This window comes from Lissotriton helveticus, chromosome 4_1 (assembly GCF_964261635.1).
Source record: "Lissotriton helveticus chromosome 4_1, aLisHel1.1, whole genome shotgun sequence".
In the NCBI taxonomy this organism is placed as follows: Eukaryota; Metazoa; Chordata; class Amphibia; order Caudata; family Salamandridae; genus Lissotriton; species Lissotriton helveticus.
In genome coordinates, this window is record NC_136063.1 from 579,029,474 (window position 1) to 579,052,093 (window position 22,620).

At 42.5% G+C, this 22,620-nt stretch overlaps 1 protein-coding gene across 1 annotated transcript in view; it reads left to right on the forward strand.

Moving 5' to 3' along the window:
- The window catches only part of ARFGEF1 (ARF guanine nucleotide exchange factor 1), a 972,411-nt gene that overhangs the window by 534,430 nt on the left and 415,361 nt on the right, over positions 1-22,620 (forward strand). The window contains exons 15-18 of the mRNA XM_078687191.1: positions 2,738-2,849; positions 3,274-3,479; positions 3,560-3,644; positions 20,825-20,996. Coding sequence (XP_078543317.1) covers positions 2,738-2,849; positions 3,274-3,479; positions 3,560-3,644; positions 20,825-20,996 — 575 coding nt within the window. The remainder of the gene's footprint in view (positions 1-2,737; positions 2,850-3,273; positions 3,480-3,559; positions 3,645-20,824; positions 20,997-22,620) is intronic.

Genomic DNA, 22,620 nt, shown 5'->3' on the forward strand with positions numbered 1-22,620 from the left:
TCTGCGGGAGATCTTGTATCCGTCGGGAATGGCCACTGCGATGTCTGGGGAGGAGGTTTCGTTCAGCCAGGTCTCGGTCAGGAAGGCGATGTCTGGGGATGCAGTGGTGAGTAGGTCCCAGAGCTCGATGGCGTGCTTGCGTGCGGAGCGGGTGTTCAGCAGAATGCAGCGCAGTCGGTTGGGTCCCATTTCTGTAGGTGCTTTGGTGTCGTTGGTGCTGGTGAAGGTGCAGTTTCGTCAGGTGAAGGGGCCGTGGGTGCGCTTGGGGGTAGCTTTGTGGCAGGTAGGCATCCGTCCGTTGTTGAGCGCAATGAGGGTGTTAGCGTCGTAGTGGAGTCGTGCTCTGTTGGTGGCGGGAGGGCCAGGGGTCCTGGCGCTGGGCGCGGCCCTGGTGCGGACGGGTGCAGACGGGCTTGCCTTAGGCGCGACCGCGCAGCGGCCGCCATGTGTGGGGAGGAGGGGTCCGCTGGGAAGTGGGAGGGCAGGTCAGCGAATGGGCACGGGGGGGCTGGGCCGCACGGGAGGCAGTGGCGGAAAAAAAAAACAGGGGGGCAGCGGCGATGGGGACAAGGGTATCAGCGCACACGGGGGTACAGAAGGAAAAAAAGGGCAATACAGGCACACGGGGGCACAAAACAGAAGAAGGGGCACAGGCAGGCACTGGCACACAGGGAAGGTGTCCCAGGGGAAGGCCTCGAGCGGAGCGAGGCGAGAAGGAGATTCGGCGCAGGCAGGAGGAGTCAGACAGCAGAGCAGAGCAGATGGTAGGCAGGCAGGAGACAGCAGTGGTGGGGAAGCGACCTACCCAGAGGGTCAAGGGTCGCTTCCCCAAAGGAGCTAAACCTAGCGATTCGGTTCCTAAAGTCATAGAATTTGGATATCTAAATCTGCCACCTTTCTCTACAGCATGCTATGTAGCAAAGTGGAAAAAGTTTCTTATTTATTGAAATAACAATTGACCCACTAAATGCATCTATACAATACATTGTTATTTTTTGTATTAACCATAGCCATGGCTACCTACCTTCAAAACAGACAACACTTATCTTTGTTCAAAGTACCAGTTATGAAGGCTTTTATTGAAGGCCTTAAAATAGTGATATCACCAAAAGTCGCTCCTGCACCTACATGGAACGTCAATGTTGTTCCAACAAGACTTATGGATTCACCTTTTGAACCTTTATATAATTGCCCCCTCCAATTTCTTTCTTGGAAGGTTGCTTTCTTAACTGCTATCCCCTCATTAAGACTTATGAGTGAGCTTCAAGCATTAACCTTGGAAGAACCATTCTTCCAGTTTCACAAGGGTAAGGTGGTTCTTCATACCAACCTTAAATTCCTTCCAAAGGTAGTATCTGCTTTTCATATTAACCAATCGGTTGGACTACCTGTTTCTTTCCTCAACTAGATTTAGTAGCAGAAAGGGCTCTTCATATATTAGATGTTAAAAGAGCTTTAATGTATTAAATTGACAGGAGAAAAGATTTTCGTAAAACAAAACAGATTTGTGTTGCATTTGCTCCTCCTCACAAAGGGAAGCCTATTTCAAAATCTAGCATTTAAAGCTGGATCATTAAATGTATCCAGACATGCTATATTAACGTGAAAAGGACTTTATCCACACCTCCTAGCACACATTATACTTTTAAAATAGGAGCATCTATGGCTTTTTTAGGTGACATTCCCATAGCTGAGATTTGTAAAGAAGCTACATGGTCTACACCACACACATTTACCAAACACTATTGTGTGGCTGTGGTAGCACGCCAACAAGCTAATGTAGGACAGGCGGTGCTACAAACACTTTTTCAAACAACTGCAATGTCCACTGGTTAGCCACAGCTTTTTGGAGGGCACTGCTATAAAGTGTATGCAAAGCATGTGTATCTACAGCACACATGCCTCAAACAGATTGTTATTTACCCTGTAAGCATCTGTTCTTGGCATGTGGAGCTTTAGATTCACAAGCGCCCTAGCTCCTCCCCAGAAAACTATGGTTGTTGCAGTTTTCATTCACATTATACATGCATGAACATCTTTTTACTTACTCTATTCTCACTCGTTTGTGGGAGAACAATCGAACAATGGAGTTGATGACCACGCGCACTATTACCAAGAGGAGGAGTCACCTTACCTCGTGACTCGAAAGACTTCTTCGATGAAAAACCGCTTGCAAACATCCTAACCCAACACTAGATGGCAGGAGTATGCAAAACACATAAATGTACAGCTTTACATGTGAAGAACAGATGCTTACAGGGTAAGTAACAATCCTTTCGTAAGTTACAAGAGGGAGAAGGTGTGCTTTTCTTTGGGAGTAGATGAAGTCTTGTGGAACACTCTTCTACTCAGTCTGTTAATGGTTCTGTACAAAAAAGGTTAATATTGCATCTGAATGTGTAAAACATTGCGAAGTATTTTGTACCTGTTAGGATAGAAAAGGGTCATTCCTATTCTCTGTATACCAATCTCTATGACTATACCCAAATTAAAAAGGAATAAGATACGTAAAAAATTATGTAGAAAATACAGTAGTGGATATTTGCATTTGCCAGCACCAAGCCCCTTTTTGGAGGAATTTGGTTATCCATGTTTCTTGTTTTTTCTTAAAGTGAGTCATTACTTTTGGTCTTCATAGATCATTTTCAAAATACCATGTCCATCTTCGATACTGTTTATTCTTTGTGTTGATTTTCTTTAGGTTCCTTGGATAATATATCTTGTGTTTCTGCTGCAGATTTAACAAGAAGCCAAAGAGAGGAATCCAGTACTTGCAAGAACAAGGAATGCTCGGCACATCACAAGAAGATATTGCTCAGTTCTTGCATCAAGAGGAAAGACTAGATTCTGTAAGAAAATCGTGTTTTGATTTCTGACCTGTAGCCCTGACTGCAAATAAAAAGTGTGTCATTGTGTCATATATGCTTGTGCAAACACACCAATGTAACACTAAAAATCTTAGTGGAGTAAAACATGTTTTGTCTGTGTTCGAAATTAACAGTGCCTCACTGTTCTCATTGATGTTTACAGTGTATTGTATCCCATGGTGCAATCTTAATTTAACAACATTGAGTAATTATATTGCACAAGCATCTTAACATAATCCAGTTAGTTGAAGTGAAATTTACGGAAAGTGAACATTGTATTATGGACATGTTGGCTAGTAATGTCAAAATACTTTAAAGAGTATATTAAACACTTATGTTATGAATATTCATTAGGAATTAGGAATAATAGCTATAATATATGCCTATGTTATCCTTTACTTTTTAGACCCAGGTTGGGGAGTTTCTTGGTGATAATGATAAATTTAACAAAGAAGTCATGTATGCATATGTGGATCAGCATGACTTTTCAGGAAAAGATTTTGTGTCAGCTCTTCGTCTGTTCCTTGAAGGCTTCCGTCTTCCAGGAGAGGCACAGAAAATTGATCGCCTAATGGAGAAATTTGCTGCCAGATATTTGGAATGTAATCAAGGGTAGGTCATATAACATCACTATTCTCTAATTATGAATCAGTACATTCATTTATGGTTAATAACTTCCTTTTATGTTTCAGGCAAACCCTATTTGCTAGTGCAGATACAGCCTATGTCTTGGCATACTCAATTATCATGTTGACGACAGATCTTCATAGCCCACAGGTTTGTTTTTGTTTTTGGACCACTTTATTGTAATTTTTCATTAGTAGATGTAAATGTGATTTGAATGATACCTTAAATAGGATCTCAGCTTAGACTTTAACATCATACTTTCAATCTTTGTGTTGTAAATATTATTTTGCTCTGGCCAAGCTTTTTCGTTTCATAACAAATCTTTAATGTTTCTATTCCCATTATTTCCTAATTGTTTTTCCATAAGGGGATTTTAGTACTAATTAATCTGGCTAGAAGGAGGTCAATATGGGTATCTATTTTTTAGTGAAAATTAAAGATGTTTTTTTATTTGGTACATTGTTTGCAACTAAATATTTCAACATCTGTTCAGTAGTTGTACAGCCATCAGATCCTCACCAGTGTGTGACTTATAACTCCATAGTTGCTCCTTCTGTCTCTCTGTTCTAGTCTAATTGGTTAGATGATAATATATCAAAATCTACAAACAAGAGTATACTGATAGTTGTGTCATATTTAATGTCAGTTCCTGAGATTTTATTTGCCGGTGGTTTTATTTTACTCGCTATTTTTTCACACTAGAGACACAACATACTTGGCTCTAAAACAAAAGCAGTTTTGTCCTGGGAGGTACATGGGGAACATGCAGCAGTTTGCACATATGTCCTTTCCAAGAATAACAATTTAGCACTCCTTTTCTCCTAGCCAATTCTCAAAAAGCAGAATAAGCATTGGTTAAACAATTTAAAAAAAAAGTTCTTCATTCAGACCTGCTGGCATTATACCAGGCAAATGTCAGGTCCTGAAGAGAGACCGCCGGCCCAGATCATTCTCCCACCTCGCCGCCAAGACGTGGAACACGCTCCGCATCCGCCTACGGCAGACCGAAGACCTTCTAACCTTCAGGAGACTCCTCAAGACCTGGCTCTTCGAACAGTAGCAGCCCCCTCCCTCCCCCAGCTCCTTGAGACCCTCACGGGTATGTAGTGCGCTTTACAAATGCTATGATTGATTGATTGATTGATTGATTGATTGCCATTATAGCTACCAACAGTGTGCGAGTGCCATGATTATACTTAATAGTGATATATGTATGCTGCTGAAGGGAGATGATGTGATGGACAAAGGACATTGAAATAACAAATAATTTACTAGCACCTTGCCTATAGACATTTTTGTGCCTCTTCCAGTTTGACTGTGCATGCTTTCTGTTCATAATCAGATGGAAGCTTAAACAATGGATTTACTCTCAATCAATCAATCAACATTTGTAAAGCGCTCTAGTCACCCGTGAGGGTCTCAAGGCGCTGGGGGGGTGTGGGGAGGGGTGCAGCTACTGTTCGCACAGCCAGGTCTTGGGGTGTCTCCTGAAGGTCAGCAGGTCCTGGATCTGTCACAGTTGGGTGGGGAGGGTGTTCCATGTCTTGGCAGAGAGGTAGGAGAACGATCTGCCGCCGGTGGACGTCCTGTGGATGCGTGGCACGGTGGCGATGGCGATTGCGAGGTCAGCAGAGCGAAGCTGGCGGTTCGGGGTGTAGAAGGTGAGTCGTTTGTTAAGGTGTGCTGGTCCCGGTGTTGTGGAGTGCTTTGTGGGCGTGGGTGAGGAGCTTGAAGGTGATCCTCTTGTAGACTGGGAGCCAGTGCAGGTCTCTCAGGTGGGCTGTGATGTGGGAGTGGCGGGGGATGTCGAGGATGAGGCATGCAGAGGCGTTCTGTATGCGTTGTAATCTTTTCTGGAGTTTGGCCGTAGTTCCTACGTAGAGGGCGTTGCCGTAGTCCAGTATGCTTCTGACGAGGGCCTGGGTGACCGTTCTCCTGGTTTCGTGGGGATCCATCTGTAGATCTTGCGAAGCATGCGGAGGGTGTTGAAGCAGGAGGAGGAGACGGCGTTAACTTGCTGGGTCATTGAGAGTAATGAGTCCAGAATGAATCCCAGGTTGCGTGCATGGTCTGTGGGCGTTGGTGCGGCTCCCAGTGCTGGCGGCCACCAGGAGTCGTCCCAGACGGAGGGGATGGTGCCTAGGATGATGACCATTCTCTTATCTGAGTTACGTTTCCGGCGACTGTTCTGCATCAATCCGGCGACGGCCTTCATTCCTTCGTGGAGGTTGGATTTGGTGGTGGCGTGGTCCTGGGTGAGTGAGAGGATTAGCTGGGTGTCGTCGGCGTAGGAGATGATGTTGCGGTTGTAAGATCGGACGATGTTGGTGCCATGTAGACGTTGAAGAGGGTTGGGCTGAGGAATGATCCTTGGGATACACCGCATGAGATCTTTGTGGCTTTAGAGCTGACCCTTCAACTGGAATAGTGCGTTCAATAATACTAAACAGGTGGCATTAATAAAGTAATTTTTAGGGGTCAAAGGCAATAGTGCCTCCTCAGATACCAATAAATGATTCTGACTTTACATTACTCTTCAGCTATAAATGCCCGACACAATTATGGGAGATACTCTCATGCTTTCTTCCATTCTGCAAGTTGCTCGCAGTATCGTTCCATCATAGGCAATAGCAGGGTCTGGTGGCCGGGTAGAGCATTTGCCACCACAAGTTTCTGAGTATGATGTATGAGGTAAAACTCTCAGTACAACCCCAAATACCATTGCCTAGATTCTGGCACTGATGGATACTTTTTAGGTCTCGCCTAGGCAGCCCGCATGCACTACTTTAGGAGATGACCTTTAGGAATTGGTCAGCTCTTTTCAAGCACTTGTGCGTGTGCTGGCATCCACCTTGCGGGAGCGTGCGCGCCAATGCCAGCACAAGCACGAGTGCTTGAAAAGAGCTGTTTGTATGTGCCTGCTCGCGGTCATGTTCTTGTACTGTACTTGCGCTCCATCTACTGGCCATTGTGTGCAAGATATTGACGAAATGCGTTACAAATATCTGTGAATAAATAAACTTACGAACAGCGTCCCCTACAAATGTTGAGCCACAGTGACATTATTGAAGATAGGTCCTGTGTGTGGTGTTCAATTTCCTGCTTTTTACTTTCATACCAATAGTGATGTTTAGACAACCTATGTTTATAATTTGTTGCACAGACAAATCATAATTATTCTCAAATTAAAAAATTCAGTTTAGGGTCTAGTCATGCGTGGAAGGTTTCTTGCATTCTCGTATAAATAATTAAGAGGTAATATCTTGTTTTTCATGCTCAGCAGAGATATGCAAAGGTTATTGGAGAATAGCCTCTTATGCTGAAACTTGATATGAAATGGATACTTCCATTCTTTGAAATTGACAAATTAACGAGGATTTATTGCTTATTGGTAATTTCAGAGGAATCTTATATTATTTGCAAATCCTAGTCACATCCATTCTTTATCCCTCATTTGGGTAGCTTGTCGCTTCAAGCTGTGCTTCTAATATTATAACATGCGTTTTTCTATAAAATGTACTTCTGAAATTAACAATTTTTTTTTTCATTATTTTTATATTATTCATTCAACATATAGGCAGTAATGACTTAATGCAGAAAATCACATAGTACAGTTAGGTTACACATTTCCGAATACTTTGCCGTTATGAAGTCAATAGTAATCTGAACATTCCCTAGTAGTCCCTTCGGCAGTTCAATCCCTACCGGACCCCCAACCCCTCCTTTATTCCTCATCTGAGCTATCCTCGTCGGACTCTGGTATTGGGTCACAGATGTCGAAATGAACAATTTTAAATCTACTGAATGGCCACTGCTCACTCACCGTCTGTTATATGTTGGATGGGCTTTCAAAAAATATTTTTCTAATTGCTCCTTACCTATATGTAATGTAGATCAAGTTATTAGTGCTGAGTGTCGCAAATTTGATTGAATATGTTTTTAAGTTTCAATTGATAATGAGGACAACTATATACCTTTTGTAAGAGAACAGATTTTGCCTTGATGTGAAATATTTCAGTTGCTGTTATACAAGTTACATGGCTGGGGGGTGTACGGAGGTGTAAGTCAATCGTGGGAAGAGCCTTGGAACACACTGGCTTCTGTCTGTCTTGCAGCAAGCACTCTGGGCTTCGTTTTCTCCTTCAGACTGTAGTAGTGCAGCCCCAAGAGCTGAAGTCAGGCTCACTAGGGACCTATAGTAACGACATGTGGCAGTGCAACATTGTGCACCCAGCGCTGTATATTGCTATCCAGGAACCTCTAGTGACTACCTGTGGTAGTGCACCAAAGATCACCCTGCTCTGACACAGGCTGATAATGTGCTGCATGGTTATACACTTATAAGGCCCAAAAGGCGAGACCAATTGGCTATGCCAATGTTTTTTTGAAAGAGCTGTGTACAAGTCTTTTAGTATGTGCATTATTGTCTTCTGAGTTTCTCACTCTCTGACGCGTGTGAGGGTTGCCACCACAGAGTACTGAACTGAATCTTCAACCCAGTATTTACTGTGAATGCTCTTAAATCATCTCTTATAGCAGCTAGGAGGGTGCAGTGGAGAGACTGGAGAAACCCCACCCCCCCACCAGCACAAAGTGGATGCCAACTGTGATATAGCGTATCTTATTATGTAGTGACCGTGCCATATCAGTGTAGTTGTCCTTGTGGCCTTGTTTAGTCTTGGCGTGCAAAATGTAAGGATCAGCATAAGGCTCACCCAGATTTGACTTCAGCCGATTGGAATGGAGCATTACATCTCCCTGCAAAAATTGTATCTATTATTTATTTATTTCGAGTTTTCTATAGCACAAACAAGTCCCTTACGGGTGACGGAACGCTTTGCAAGTTGGAACAAAGGGCCAGTGTGATACAAACGGTGATCATTTACAGACATGGTATTGATCACTCAAAAAAAAACAATAGAACAATATGCACAAATATAAATATAAATGATGAGAGTAGCAGGGAATGGTCGCTCATATGAATAGGGAGGTAGGTTCCTCAATTTGAGAGGAATTTGTTAGAAAGTAGAGTTTGTACGTCTTTCCTGAAGATGGAGGTGGATGGGTTGCCTCTGATCTCAGGCGAGGAGAGATTTCCACATGGGTCAGCCAATGTTGTGCTTGTGTCAGGGTATTGTTGAGGATATTGATGTCTCAGGAAAAGAGATTTTCAGATAAAGGTGGGTATTGTTCGCGTACATGTGGTAGGAAATGTGTGCAAGTTTGAGGATTTTAGTTAGGGGCTCCATATATAAGTTAAACAGTGTCAGGGAGAGAGGAGAGCCTTGGGGCACGCCCGACGACACTGGTGACTGACGGAAAAGAGGATGTTCATTAGGATGCGCTGAGATCTGTTGTGGAGCAAAGAGGAGAGCCATTTTAGTACTGTCCTGGAGAGACCCATCTTGTATTTAAGAAGGTACAAAAGGGTATCAAGATAGACATTGTTGAATCCCGCTGACGGGTCTAGAAGGATATGTAAGCAAGATTAATTCTGGTCAAGTGAGCAAAAGGCATAATCGACAATGTGGACCAAGGCAGTTTTGGTGCTATGACCCGGTCGGAAGCCCCATTGACATTGGTTGTGGAGTTGGAAATGCTCAATCTGAACGCAAACTGTAAGTGTACAAATTTTTCAAAGGCTAAGGTAGGGATGTTGGAGATTGGGCGGTAATTATTGGGATCAGACTGGTCGGAGTTGGGTTTTTTAGGATAGGAGTAATCTGCACGCTTTTGAGGCAATCAGGTAAGATGCCTTGAGTGAGTGAGTCATTGATTATCATGGTCCAAAGTGGGAGTAGGAGGTGGATACATTTATTGAGAAATTTGGAGGGGAGGGGGTAGTTGAAGTGGTTGGAGTATTTAAGAGAAGTAAAAAGGTTTAAGATGTCATTTTTTTCAAAGGTTTTAAAGCTAGACTAAGCAGCATTATTTTTAGGTGAGCCTGGGGATTTTCTCGGGCAGCCTTCCTGAACATCTGGGGTGGTGATAGGAGTTGCATAGCATTCTGGATATCGTTGGAGATTAGTGTGGTTTTCTCACCGAAGAATGAGTCAAAGGTCCTGCAATTTGGTGGTGATTTGTTTTCTGAGTAAGGAGGGTTGTTCTTGCGGATCTTCTGGTTTTTGTATAATTTGGAACCTTTTTTTTGGGGTCGATAAGTTGCTGTGTCTAGTTGATGTGGGAAGTAGGTTGTTCTAGAGTCCCTGATGTGCCTATTGTAAACACTCCTTTTTTATTGTAGGACTTAGAGGTTGGACAAGGAGGGGAATGTCGCCAAGCTCTTTCTGCAATTCTGAGGTGATGGCAATCCTCATTAAGGTCACAATTGAACCAGTGGTTGGTTCGTTTAGTCGGGATTCTTTTTAGTTCTTTGGGTGCAAGGGTATCCATGATTTTGGACATAGACGTTATATAGTGCTCGGTGAGGTCAAGAGCATTATCCATAGAAGCGGGTGGGGGGGTAGGATGTCATTACTAACAGCTGACATAGTGAGTGGGTTAATGTTGTGGGTATCTCAGACCCAGTGTTTGCCTTTCACAGGTTGACCTTTAGATTGTTGCCCTTACTGAGATAAGGAAGGTGATGCAGTGGTGGTAAAGTAAAGTCCACATTTGTAAAGCGCACAATCACCCGTAAGGGTCTCTAGGCGCTGGGGGCCGTCGGGAAGATTAAGCGAGCTATTGCCCAGAGTCACATGGTGCTGGGCTAACCTGCCGCCGGAGCCGGGGATCGAACCGTGGTCCCCAGATTCCAGCGTCAGTCGCCCTGGCCGTGGCGCCAGTCCAGTCACAAGGTAGGATGGATTCAATATGTATTAGGTTCTCTTTTGCAATGATTCGATCTAGTTTGGCCTCTTTGTTGTGGGTTGGGCTATTGCACTTTTGATAAGGTTAAGGTCCTTGAGGAAGGATTTGAAACTGTTCATTGGAGTTGTTCCAATGAATGTTAAAGTCACCAAGAAAAATCTGGTTGTGGTGTTCATCATTTGTGGAGGAGATAATCTCCATGATCTGTTCAATGAACATGTGGTTATCTCCTATTGGGTGGTAAAACGTGTGAAGAGAACATCTTGAGTTGTCATTGGTGTTGATGTTAATCATTAGGTATTCTCAGGAACGCAGTGAGTGAGTGTGTGAGAGTTTTAGAGAAAGTGTGGGCCTGTATATACAGGCTAAGCCACCAGTTTCAGTGAGCACAAAGATGTCCAAGTCAAGGTTAAGTATGAGATCGGCTATGTCCGTCGCATGTTTCAGAGCTGACTGGCAATTGAGTAACACACATTTTAGGGATGTTCTGAGAGTGGCCATGGGTGTATGTGAGATGGGAACTTGTTTGAGATTTGTGTTATTTATGAATCTAGTGTTGTGGTTGGATGTCCTGAGAGGGTGGGTGGTGATTGATTTTTGTGTAGGGTATAGCGAGGTCAGCTAAATCATGGTTATAGGTGTCTAATAGGGAAAGTATATCATGGCCTGATAACTGTCTGACTAGCCCATTGGTTCTGCAGGAATGGTTATGGTTAGGAGTGGATTTCCAATAAGGATGGGAGACCGTCTGCAGATGGCAATGGAGGCAAAGTGGTAATTAGGAATTAGAGATTTTTTAATATGGGGGTGAGTCTTGTGTGAGAACCAATTATGTTCAAGACTGGAACTTATAATAACTAGGTTGAGGATGTCAGCCGTGATCAAATGTAGTTAGGAAATTATATTGTTAAGTATAGTGTTGGTTAAGCGGCTTCTGAGAGTATCCAGGCCGGGGTAAGCATTGTATTGTAGAGAGCTAGCCAAAGCATGACAGTTGTGGAGCTATCGTTTATAGAGTTCTCCGAAGGGGACTTAATAAAAGTTGGTTGAGAGGAGGTGATGGATGTGTTAATCTTATTGGTGGGAGTGTCTGCGACTATAGAAGAGTGTGAGATGGAGATGCTGGAGTGGTGTTGGTGAGAGGGAGTGCTAACAGTGTCGCTAGGGGAAGGATGGACTACAGTAGTGCCCAAATGTGGGATTTGTTTGTTGATGGTGGTGTTGAGTGAGGAAGCTATGGCATTCCTATATGCAGCACATCAATTTGTAGAGAAGATGAGGTCATTTAGTAGGTAATCTTTTGTGTCAGAAGTAGGGGTCAGTAATGAGTGTTTCCGTGTTAAGGTTTAGGATTCTCTATTTGAGTTCTTATGGCATTTTTAGTTAGGTTGGGAGTGTAGTTTATAAGAATGAGTTACTTCTTGCTGGGTATAATAGGGCATTCATCTTTCTGGTAAGGGTGGTATCCATGCTGGATGATGTGAGAAGCTGGGATGGGGTAAAAAGCTAGGGCTTCTTAAGGAATGAAGCCCCTTGGTGCAGGAGTGTACACAAATGCCTAAGGATGTTGGGGAGATTCTTTCCAGTGTCCGAATTAGCAGGTCTTATGATAATGCATTGAGGTCACTTTTCTATCTAGATCCAAACTTTGTCACAGAGCATAAGACCAGTATCTAGTGGTCATTTAGATGCATGGGTGAGGAGGTGAGTGGGCGGAATATGCAATTTGTGGTATATGATATATAATGCAAATATAGAGCAGATAGCAGGTGAGTCAACTCAACATGGCATGTCAGTGGCAAATACTGGGGGTGAGAGTCGTATTGGCATGGGGGTCCAGCAGAGCCTGGTCATACAAAGGTCAAGGGCTAGGAGAGTTGAGTGGACGAAGTATAACATTTATGGTATGCGCTATACAGAGCAATTTCAGTGCAAATAGCAGGAGCTGAGTGGAAAGAATAAATAATACGTGGTATTTTACAAAAAGTACAGATACAGAACAACAAAAAAAGTTTGTCAGTCAACAAGACAGGATAATAGCAAAAGACTGAGGACAGAATATAAAATCTGTGGTATACATCATACAATGCAGGTATGCTGCAAATAACAAGGGCTAAGTCGGTAGTGTATACAATATGAGGAATCTGATGAACACTGCAAGTTACAGTTAAGTCAGTCAACATGACAGAAACAGCAGTAAATACTGAGGTGAGAGCACACCAACATGGGGGGCAGGGGGAAGCAAGCAAGGCCCGATCAAACAAGATACAAGTGTAAGGGGGCTGAATGGATGGGATAAACATTATGAGGTGAGTCCATCAGCGGGCGAGAGAGGCAAATACTTCAAAGGAAGTACAATATAGATCAATTCCTTCACTGGGTTAATGTCAGGTCAATCAATATGTCCGTATATGCCTCAGAATGAGATATTCAGGAGATACGATAGAAGGACAAGCCGACAAAGTCTGAAAGATGGTCAGACGGGCATAGCCAGATGTGACTACCCTGACTCTCGTTGACAGGGCCCTTGCAGCTGTATCATAGTAGCTAAGCTGGGGGCACACCTGTTTATAGTAACAATCAAGAGGTCAAAGAAATAGTCAAAAAGGAATGCACCACATACTTAACGTGGATTGGCATCCTTAGGTTAGTGCAAAAATGACTTCTGATGACAATGCAGTGGTGACTGCATAACAAGGCAAGCTGTATGGTCTGGATGCCTGGCTGAGAATGGGTACCACACAGGAAGCTTCTGGCTTTGGGACTGAATTAGAGTGTGGATAGAAGCTGATGGTCTACAATGTTGAAGGCTAAGGTCAAACTTCCCATGGCCAAATGTCAATTTTCAACCATCTTCGAGGTACTGCCTGCAACATCAAGAAGTGTGGGTTCTATCTCATTTGTGTGATGGAACCCCAACTAGTGGATGTCCAACAGTGCGTCTTAACCTAGGTGTGGTTGCAACTCTACATGAATCATCTTTTCACTTACTTGTATCATGATACACCAGTAGAGAGACGGTAGCTTGTAGCTACTGGAGGATCCAAATTAGGTATTTTAACCCCGCAGAAGAGGCGCATCACTAATGTGCATTATAATTGTCACAAATCAGTGACATAAGAAAACTGTATGCAGCCTGGTGATTGGCTATGATATGGCTATGTCTGAACTGGGGTGGCTTGGTGAGCAAAATAACGATGGATTAAACCCAGATCTGTGACTGGGGGTGAATGTTTTGCCATTGTGCAACATTCCATCCATCATCTTGTGTGTTTTGCTTTTCAACCTATGTGGGAAGGGTATGCTCAGATATTGGTTCTGTGCTCACTACGCCACTGGTGTCAAGCTATCCTGGCTGAAGACGGCTGATAGCCAGAACACCGTTCCTAGGATGGTTGATTCCGGTCCAGGGAAGACATGGCTTGGCAGTTCGGGCTGGACTGTTCCAATGAGGCACAGGGTCAAGGCTGATTTGCATATGGCCATGTCTGAACTGGGGTGGTGTGGAGTGCAAAAAAACGATGGATTTAGGCTCAGATCTCTGTACTGGGGTGAATGTATGCCATTGTTCTGCATTCTGTCCAGCAATTGTGGTTTTTGCATTTGTCAACGCGAGTGGGACGGGTATGCTCAGACGTGATTCCCGTGCTCTCCACACCACTGGAGTCAAGCTATCCTGGCTGATGCCGGCTGATACCCAGAAACTTGTCCTAGGATGCTTGATTCCGGTCCAGGGAAGACATGACTTGGCAGTTCGGGCTGGGCTGTTCCCATGAGGCACAGGGTCAAGGCTGATTTGCATATGGCCATGTCTGAACTGTGGTGGTGTGGAGTGCAAAAAACGATGGATTTAGGCCCAGATCTCTGTACTGGGGTGAATGTATGACATTGTTCTGCATTCTGTCCATCAATTGTTGTTTTTGTAATCTCAACCATAAATCATAGCAAGTATTGTACATAGTGAGATCGATCATGTTTCAAGTTACACATAAAAAAGGATTACATTGACATACATTTCCTTTATCTCAAGACTCGTTTAAAAAAAGTTAAAATCCTAAAAACATTGTGCACGTTGTCCAGACATTAAAATACAAGAAAAGCCGGTCGGCATTGCCGAAGCCCCAATGATTTCAAAATTGTTAATAAACAGACTTTCCACGCATCTTGATAAAATTTACAAAAAACATGTGACGTGGATTGTGCTCAATGATTGTCACAGGTACACAGATCAAGATCTTCTGCCCAATTGTTAATTTTGGGGATAGTGACAAGTCTATGAAAAACCCCCAGCCTAAGTCTAGTCATTACAAATCTATCATAAACACCTGGTACAATAGTTAAATATTGTTGAATATTAAAAGTAGTTAAAATCAACTGATTGTGCATAACGGTCGGCTTTATAGTCTCTGAGGATACTCCGATAGTATCCAGATGCCTCAAAGCCTCCTTTTTCAGTTCCTTTTAAGTCAATAGTTCTTGGATTATTAACATATTTTGGGTGACCTAAATATTGTAGGAAACTCTTGACTGACATATCTCAGCCATGGTATCTTCAGGGCCCCTTCTAGTTTTAAAGTATCTATCATGATATCTTGATTTAACTTTGTTTCATCCCTGGTCCAGAGCCTGTGCCATAGGAGAACTGGTTTGAGTTTTATTAGATCAGAAATAAAGGGAAGACCCAGCTCTGCGTAACAGATTGTTGATGAAGTACTATTCTGGACAGATAGAATGCATCTTAAAAAATAATTTTCAGCCCTTTGAATAGGAAGCAGGTCAGCAAATCTCCAGACCCCTGCCCCACAAACCACTGAGGAGACACACTTTGCTTTATAGCTCTTGATGATTTCAACTGGTGGTCTTCTACCTAGTTTTTTTTAGCAAAGTTAGTCAGGGCATTTGTAGATAATAATAACACTAATTTTTTGTCAGAAACTGCTTGTGCCCAGGTATCATTTTGGTCAAAGAGAATTCCGAGATATGAAAATCTCTTTGTGACCCCGATTTTCTGTCCTGCCACAAACATATCCTTGCACTTCTTACTACCGTGGCCGCACCACATAATAATGATCTTTGAGGTGTTGTGTCTTAATCCTAGGTCTTCCATTAAACTAGAAAAAGTATCTAGAACCCTCTGAAGGCCTACTTGTGTATGGGACATCAATACCGCATCGTCTGCGTATAAAAGTGCTGGTATTGGGCGTTCAGCTACTTGGGGAAAGTCTTGATTTCCTTGCAGGAGTGCCTCACCCAAACCATTTATATAAAGGTTAAAAATAAAAGGGGCCAGGACACATCCCTTCCTGACTTCTTTTCTTATTAAAAACGGGTCTGAGCACTCGCCCTGTAAACCACAATGTACTCAAGCCTTTGCATCAATATAAAAACATTTAAAAAAGTAATCTGTACATCAACCCCATTATCTTCTAATATTGACCAGAGTTTACTATGGATCACGCAGTCAAAGGCTGCTGTGAGGTCCACAAACGCTAAGAACAAGAAGATCACCTTCAAGCTCCTCACCCACGCCCACAAAGCACTACACGACGCCAGACCAGCATACCTCAACAAATGTCTCACCTTCTACATCCTGACCGCCAGCTTCGCTCCACCGACCTCGACCTCGCCCTCGCCACCAGCCCATGCATCCACAGGACCTCCAACAGTGGCAGATCCTTCTCCTACCTCGCCTCTAAGACATGGAACACCCTCCCCACACAGCTGCGACAGATCCAGGACCTGCTGACCTGCACTATTTAATGCACATAAATTAACAAATTAATTAACACTCAGATGGAGTAGTGTGCAGCACAATGTGAGGGTATGCAGCACACAGGCCTACATTATATCTGTGACAAAATTAATATACACATCATTTCAACTGTAAGACCACTCTTTTCAAAGTAGGATACCCACCATTTTATGACCAAGGTTCAAGCAGTGCTAGGAATTTTCTGCCCTTCTAGTTGTCCTTCCATTCGGATAGGCTCTTCAGGTCCCAGCCTTAAAGCCTCTCCTGAATGAGAATGCTCTTGAGACAAAAAAAAAGAAAATTCTGTTGCCCCTTGCTTATTGTCTTGCAGAAGCATATTGTCAAGTGCGTAACTGGGCAAATGCGCCGTTTGTGTTACTTCCGCCCTACAGTTAGTCTCCAGCCTCTTTTTTAACTGTTCTCTTCTCGTCTGCAACTTCTGATACTTTCTTTAGGCAGCAGGAGTGAAAGTGTTAGGCGAGATGATCGCTGATCGTTATTCACTAGCTCCCCATCTGGGCACTCCACCCAAATGTTCACGGTGCCTCGTGCGTACTCTGGTTACATTGAAAGGGAACTGGATCTAATCCACCCCTGCCCACCCCAAGTTGAGGTCACCTCAGTGCTACTGGGAACCTGGGTGTGCTGCTGTACAAAATAGGCTAAAAAAAATTGATAAAGCCAATAGCTGTCCTATAGGATAGACCTATTGTCTTTGCCAGTGCTTGGTATTATTTGTCCCCTCAGATTCCAAGTACAGAGTTCTGCCAGGTATTCTTCTGAAGAGTCATATCCAACATTACAACTGCGGCAGTAATTCATGTGAATATGGCCGGTGTAATATTTCTTAGCCACTTCTCTTTCAGTCATTGCAGTTTACATTTCTACGGTCCTGGTGGCCAAAAACCTCTGCCCAGGATTAATGGCTAATATTGCTTTGTATTGTCAGCCACAACATCATGATGCAGTTGGCATAAAAATAATAATTTCTCCTGAGCCGTGTCTACGAAATGTACATGTCAGGCACATACTTAGACAAGATGGCCTACTTGTTTTTACAATAGGAATATGAATTATTGGGTATTTGCATTAAATTCGTGACTGATAAGCTAGTCAAACTTGTTCTATGTGCCAAGAAAAGAGACAGTGTTTTCTCGATGTATAGGGGGGGGGGGGTTTGCCTAGAGAGCCACTAGTGAGTGAAAACAGATGTCAAGAGTTTAGCTTCAGAAGGTTTAGCTCTTAAGGTTCTCGAGATACCAGAGATGGTTATTTGCAGTAACATGTTTGGGGCAGTTTATGTTCCTGAACGCTCCTGTGAGTGACCTAGATCTAGCTTTAACTGTTAAAGTGTTCTGTTAAGAAATAACAACATTTCTAAGATGAGACTATCTGAGAGATTCGATGCGTTACCTTGTTTATGGTTAAATAAAAGGACAGACTCCATTCACGGAAGATAGCAGCAGTAAAATTTGTTTTCTAAGAAGGCCAATTCCAATTTTTTCATTGCATTTCTTGTAACATGCTAATACCTATCCACCACCTATGTTGCCTAGGGGGACTTTAGGATAATATACAGTGGTTCGGTGGTGCGGCAAAAGATATGATCGATAACAAGCCCCAATGGCTATATAAACGAATAACTGATGATAAAAAAAGACTTGGAACAAGATTATAGTGAGGGAGCTGGCTTCGGAGGTTGGTATAGTCTGGTTTTTGGCATATAACCAACAAGATCAGAAGAAATAGGGCACATGAAGCAATGAAAGCTATCCTTACCATTTTCTGAACAAATTATTTTTCGCAATTTTCTGAATCTGAAATGGTCTGATTTGAGTTTTAGATGCAAATTTTATAGAGAAGATTCTTGCACACAAAGAATCCTACCTAAAAACGACTTATTCAAATGGGCAATAAGTTGTGAGATGCAGATCTTAGTGTTCTAATGGGAGCTAAGGAACGGACTGCTTGGTTAAGTAGTTTGATAGCCACAATAAAGAACTTTGTGAAGGAGGCATAGAGGTATGAAATTTGATATTTCCTTCACTAGGAGCTAGTGGAGGGACCTTAGCGCAGGTGAGATTGCCTGGAAACATTTCAGATTGAACAGGTTTCAGGCATAGTTACTCTGGGCCCGTTGATGTTTTGGGGTTGATTTGTTAGGGAGGTCTATATAAAGGCTATTGCAATAGTCATTCCTGGAGGTCATCACTGTGAAGATGTCAGTTTTCTGGGTATTTTGAAATAATTGAGAAAAATCACTTAGCCCACGCAGTTGGTCGTAGGCAGAATTGATAATTCCATGCCTATGTTGTATTCTTTTATCACTGGTTAAAGTGGAGAGTCTATGAATTCAAGTTACAAAACCAGTCGGTTGTTGAGGCCTTCCCCAGTAACATGATTTAGTTTTTCTCCCTATCCAGTCTTAGTCAATTTTTGCATATACACTTTGTGTGACCATGTGTTAAGGCACAATATGAATCTGAATAATCAATCTGCTTAAAAGGAAAACCCACTTTTTGTCACCCTGAAATATTCAAACCTGTATTTGGACCACATTTATGAGGTTACTTTTAAGTTGCAATTTTACATTTCTGATTGTTTTTGTGATTGCGCCCACACGTTTCATTTGGTATCAAAGGTTTTTGGATTGTGCACCGTCTCCTTCTTCAAAAAGTTAATCTAGTGTTTTACCATATGCTTTTCCCTGTCAGATTTCCTATTTGTCAGAATGTTGTCAGCTTCAGGCAGAACAGAAGCCACCTCCTAGTACTTCTAATAAATTATTCCGTATAGTCTGCTCCTGCATATCTTCCTGTACAAACTCTATTCAGATTCTGTAGGCCAGCCGCACTTGAACATATATAACAATCCTCTTATTGATCACACTAGTTCCCTGGGTAATTTTTTGCAATCTTAAAAGGTTTTGCTTTTTTTACACACCTTTTCTTCAGATTCTACTGACTAGTCTATGCCTTGTCATTTTGGTTTATAAGCCAAATGTTTCAATGGTGACTCCAATTTGATCGTATTGTCGTAATTATTAAAAGGAAGTGAATAATAGTATTGGTCTGTAATCTAGGTTTTAGTTAAATCATCTTTTGAAATTAAATAAATCTTAAACCCATTATACCACCCTTACCACACTGCTCATCAGTACCCCCATTTCACCCTACCTTACCAAAGTACACCGGCTCCCTGTCAATAAAAGGATCGTCTTTAAAGCACTCACTGTAACCCACAGGCCCTGTATGATACCAGTTCCAGTTATCTGAACAAAAGAAGCATTGAGTACCGGCGTAGCAGATATTTACGTTCCAGTCAGGCCCACCTCATAGCAATCTCCCATTTTTTTTAAAACTTGAAAAGATGGGACCTCGTTTTTAGAGATGCATTGCCAAAACCTGGAACAACCTCCCCTTTCAACTCAGAAGCACAGAAACTGAATCCTCCTTCTACAAATCCCTAACAGCCTACCTGTTTAGCCTATAATATTTTATCTCACTCACTCATCTCTAGCTCCTCATTGGCAGTACCGAGACACAATTCTGAGTAGCTGTTCGCGCTACATAAATACCCCTCATTCATTCATTCAACTGCATTATTTATGCTAATTAACACATTCAGTTGCAGTGCTGCTTAATAATCATGCCATGCAGATGAAACATCTTCTCAGACAATACAACTTCACACCCATGAAATAATAATGATTAAAGCAGTGTACACAGTCATTAATTTGTTGACGATTCTACATTATTGCTTGCAGAGCAGCTTGACTTTATAATAGCTTGACCTATGACATTAGTACATTCTGCTAAGATAACTACCATCATCAATATCTGCAACCCTGAATCTATAGATTCTTCAAAGTGCTCCTTACTATTCCTTGTTATTGAAAGCTACAGTTGGATTCTGATCTTAGCAACACTTGCATCAAAATGTCTCTAGTGTGCTGATTAGCTTATTCAACCAGAGTCCAAAGAAAGGCCTGGTCCCACTTTATGATTTGATTCTGTCATTTTATTAAATTTTACAATCCAGATGTACTCAAGGGACAGTAAATTGATATGGCTACACAATAATAAACCCATTTCCACTTTAGGTTCTCATAGGTACTCGTATCCTAATAGGAATAGCATACATACCTCTACAGTCTCTGAGTCGATTTGTCGGTGTGTGCAACTTGTTTGATGGCCTGTCATATTATGGGAAGTTGTGTAGAAATATAATCTTTATTTGAAATTGGCACAGTGCAGCATGAGTATACATCCTCCTGAAGTAGTATAATATGTGGCCAAACGTGTTGGGTACATTTCTTTACAAACGCATCAGAAAACTCTGTTTGCCATAAATGTATAGTTATAGTGACTATAGATGTCATGATGCCCTAACATATTTAACTAATACCAATGTTGTACCCAAAGAAAGTACATTGCTTTCTATATTTACAACATCAAGATCGCATTAGCCTCTAATTCTTCAAAGTTAAAGATTTCCGTGACAAAGGCCACTGTGCACTGTTCTAAGTAGTAGAACTAGGGTTGACATTACCTAAAAGGAGAATTGCATTACAGTGGAAAAGACGGGGGCACCCAAATATGAAACAAAGGAAGCAGACATAATTTGGTGGTATAGTAAAATGTTATAGTTGCATAATAATAAAAAAAAAGGTTGTTTTAAAAGTATGTCTAGGCTCAAGCTGTTTTAAATTAGAATATGCATTCTTGTGTGCATTGGGTTCATTTGATTGCATGTTACTGGGTTTCAGGTTAAGAACAAAATGACTAAAGAACAGTACATTAAGATGAACAGGGGCATAAATGACAGCAAAGATCTTCCTGAGGAGTACCTTTCAGCTATCTACAATGAAATAGCGGGAAAGAAGATATCTATGAAAGAAACAAAAGAGCTCACAATTCCCACAAAATCAAGCAAGCCAAGTAAGTGCTGTTTAAAGTTTTTTGTTGCGTACTTTAATAGTCAACTTAAAGTCAATGTGTTTTTTCACAGCAAAATGTTATTGTCAACAGCCAAAGAACGCCCGACAGGGCTTTGCACAAGAACAGCGTTAAGTACATAACACAAATACTGATGTCGACATTTAGTATCAGGTTATATAATAGAGAATCCTGTGCATAGCAACATGTCATAATAACAAATTGATCTTTTAAATGTTCTTATTTGAGAGGTTTTGTATAGCGCTGGCCAGACCCAAGGGTATCGGAGCGCTTTACAACAGGATGTAGAGAAGACAAATACAGGATAGTGGCAAGGTAGACAAATACAAAAGTGTTCAAAAATTACAGTTCTGCTGAACGTCTGCGGTGCATCATTGAGGTAGAGATGTCAAGGGATCCGAGGTGTATCATTGAGGTAGAGGGGTCAAGAGGTAATCTCAATGCCTAGGGACAGCAAGTCTTACGCTGGAATTTTCTCTTAGGGTGCCGAACCAAGGACTGAGTGTTCGGGGAGAGGGCATGAGGTAGGTAGTGGGTGCGCAATGTCGGATGGCTGCCCAATGGGAATGCGATGTCAGGTGCCTGCCAGGTGGAGGCGTGTGAGTCACGTAATTGAGTTCGGGAAGGTGCGGTTGAGGTAAAGGGCTTTTAGGAGGCTTTTGAATTGTGGAAAGGAGGGTGTAGTTCTGATGTCGACTGGGATGGAATTCCAGATTTTCTGCGTGTTGCCTGCAAAAGAGCGGGATGCAGTTTTTTGTTTACGCGTTTTCAGGGGGATGAGTAGGAGGGAGTTGGAACTCCTGAGGCTTCTTGACTGACCGGCTTTCTTGAGTTTGGAGGCTAGGTATTCCGGTTTCCTTGTGTGCAGGTCTTTGTGTGTGAGGCAGGCAGTTCTGAAGCTGGCCCGCATTTCCACTGGGAGCCATTTTAGATCTCTGAGTGGGGGAGATATATGGTCAAATTTTTTTATTTCGGTGACCATCCTGGCTGCTGCATTGAGGGTAGTTTTGAGTGGGGCTATGTGGGAGAGAGCTGTACCGGAGAGGACTACGTTCCCATAATCCAGTCTGGACAGCACTAGAGATTGGGTGGCTTGTTTGAGGTCATAGGAGGGATGTGGGGTTTGATTTTGTTGAGGAGCTTCAGATTGAGGAAGGTGCTCTTGGCCTAGTTCTTGATGTGATTGGTCATGGATAGTTTGTGGTCAAGGGTGATTCCCAGTGATTTGACCGAGCTTGCCTGGGTGAGATTTCCGTTGAGGGCATCAATTGCTTTCAACCATTCAACGATTCGCGGATTTTCTTCCTTGTTGGAGATGAGGAGGATCTCGGTTTTTCCCTGATTGAGTTTAAGGCGGTTCGTTGATAGCCATTCTTAGACTTCTCTGAGAGTGTTGTTAAGTCTTAGAATGTCGTTAAAGGAGGAGGTTTCCAAGTAGATCTGTTTGTCATCTGCATATAGATGGAAAGGGATGTTCGCTTTTTTCAGAATGGAGGTGAGGGGTTCCATATATATGTTGAACAGTTAAGTGGAGAGAACGGATCCTTGAGGGACACCTCTGTTTACGGGGAGGAGGTCAGAAGCAAAGGATTTGATTTTTTTACTC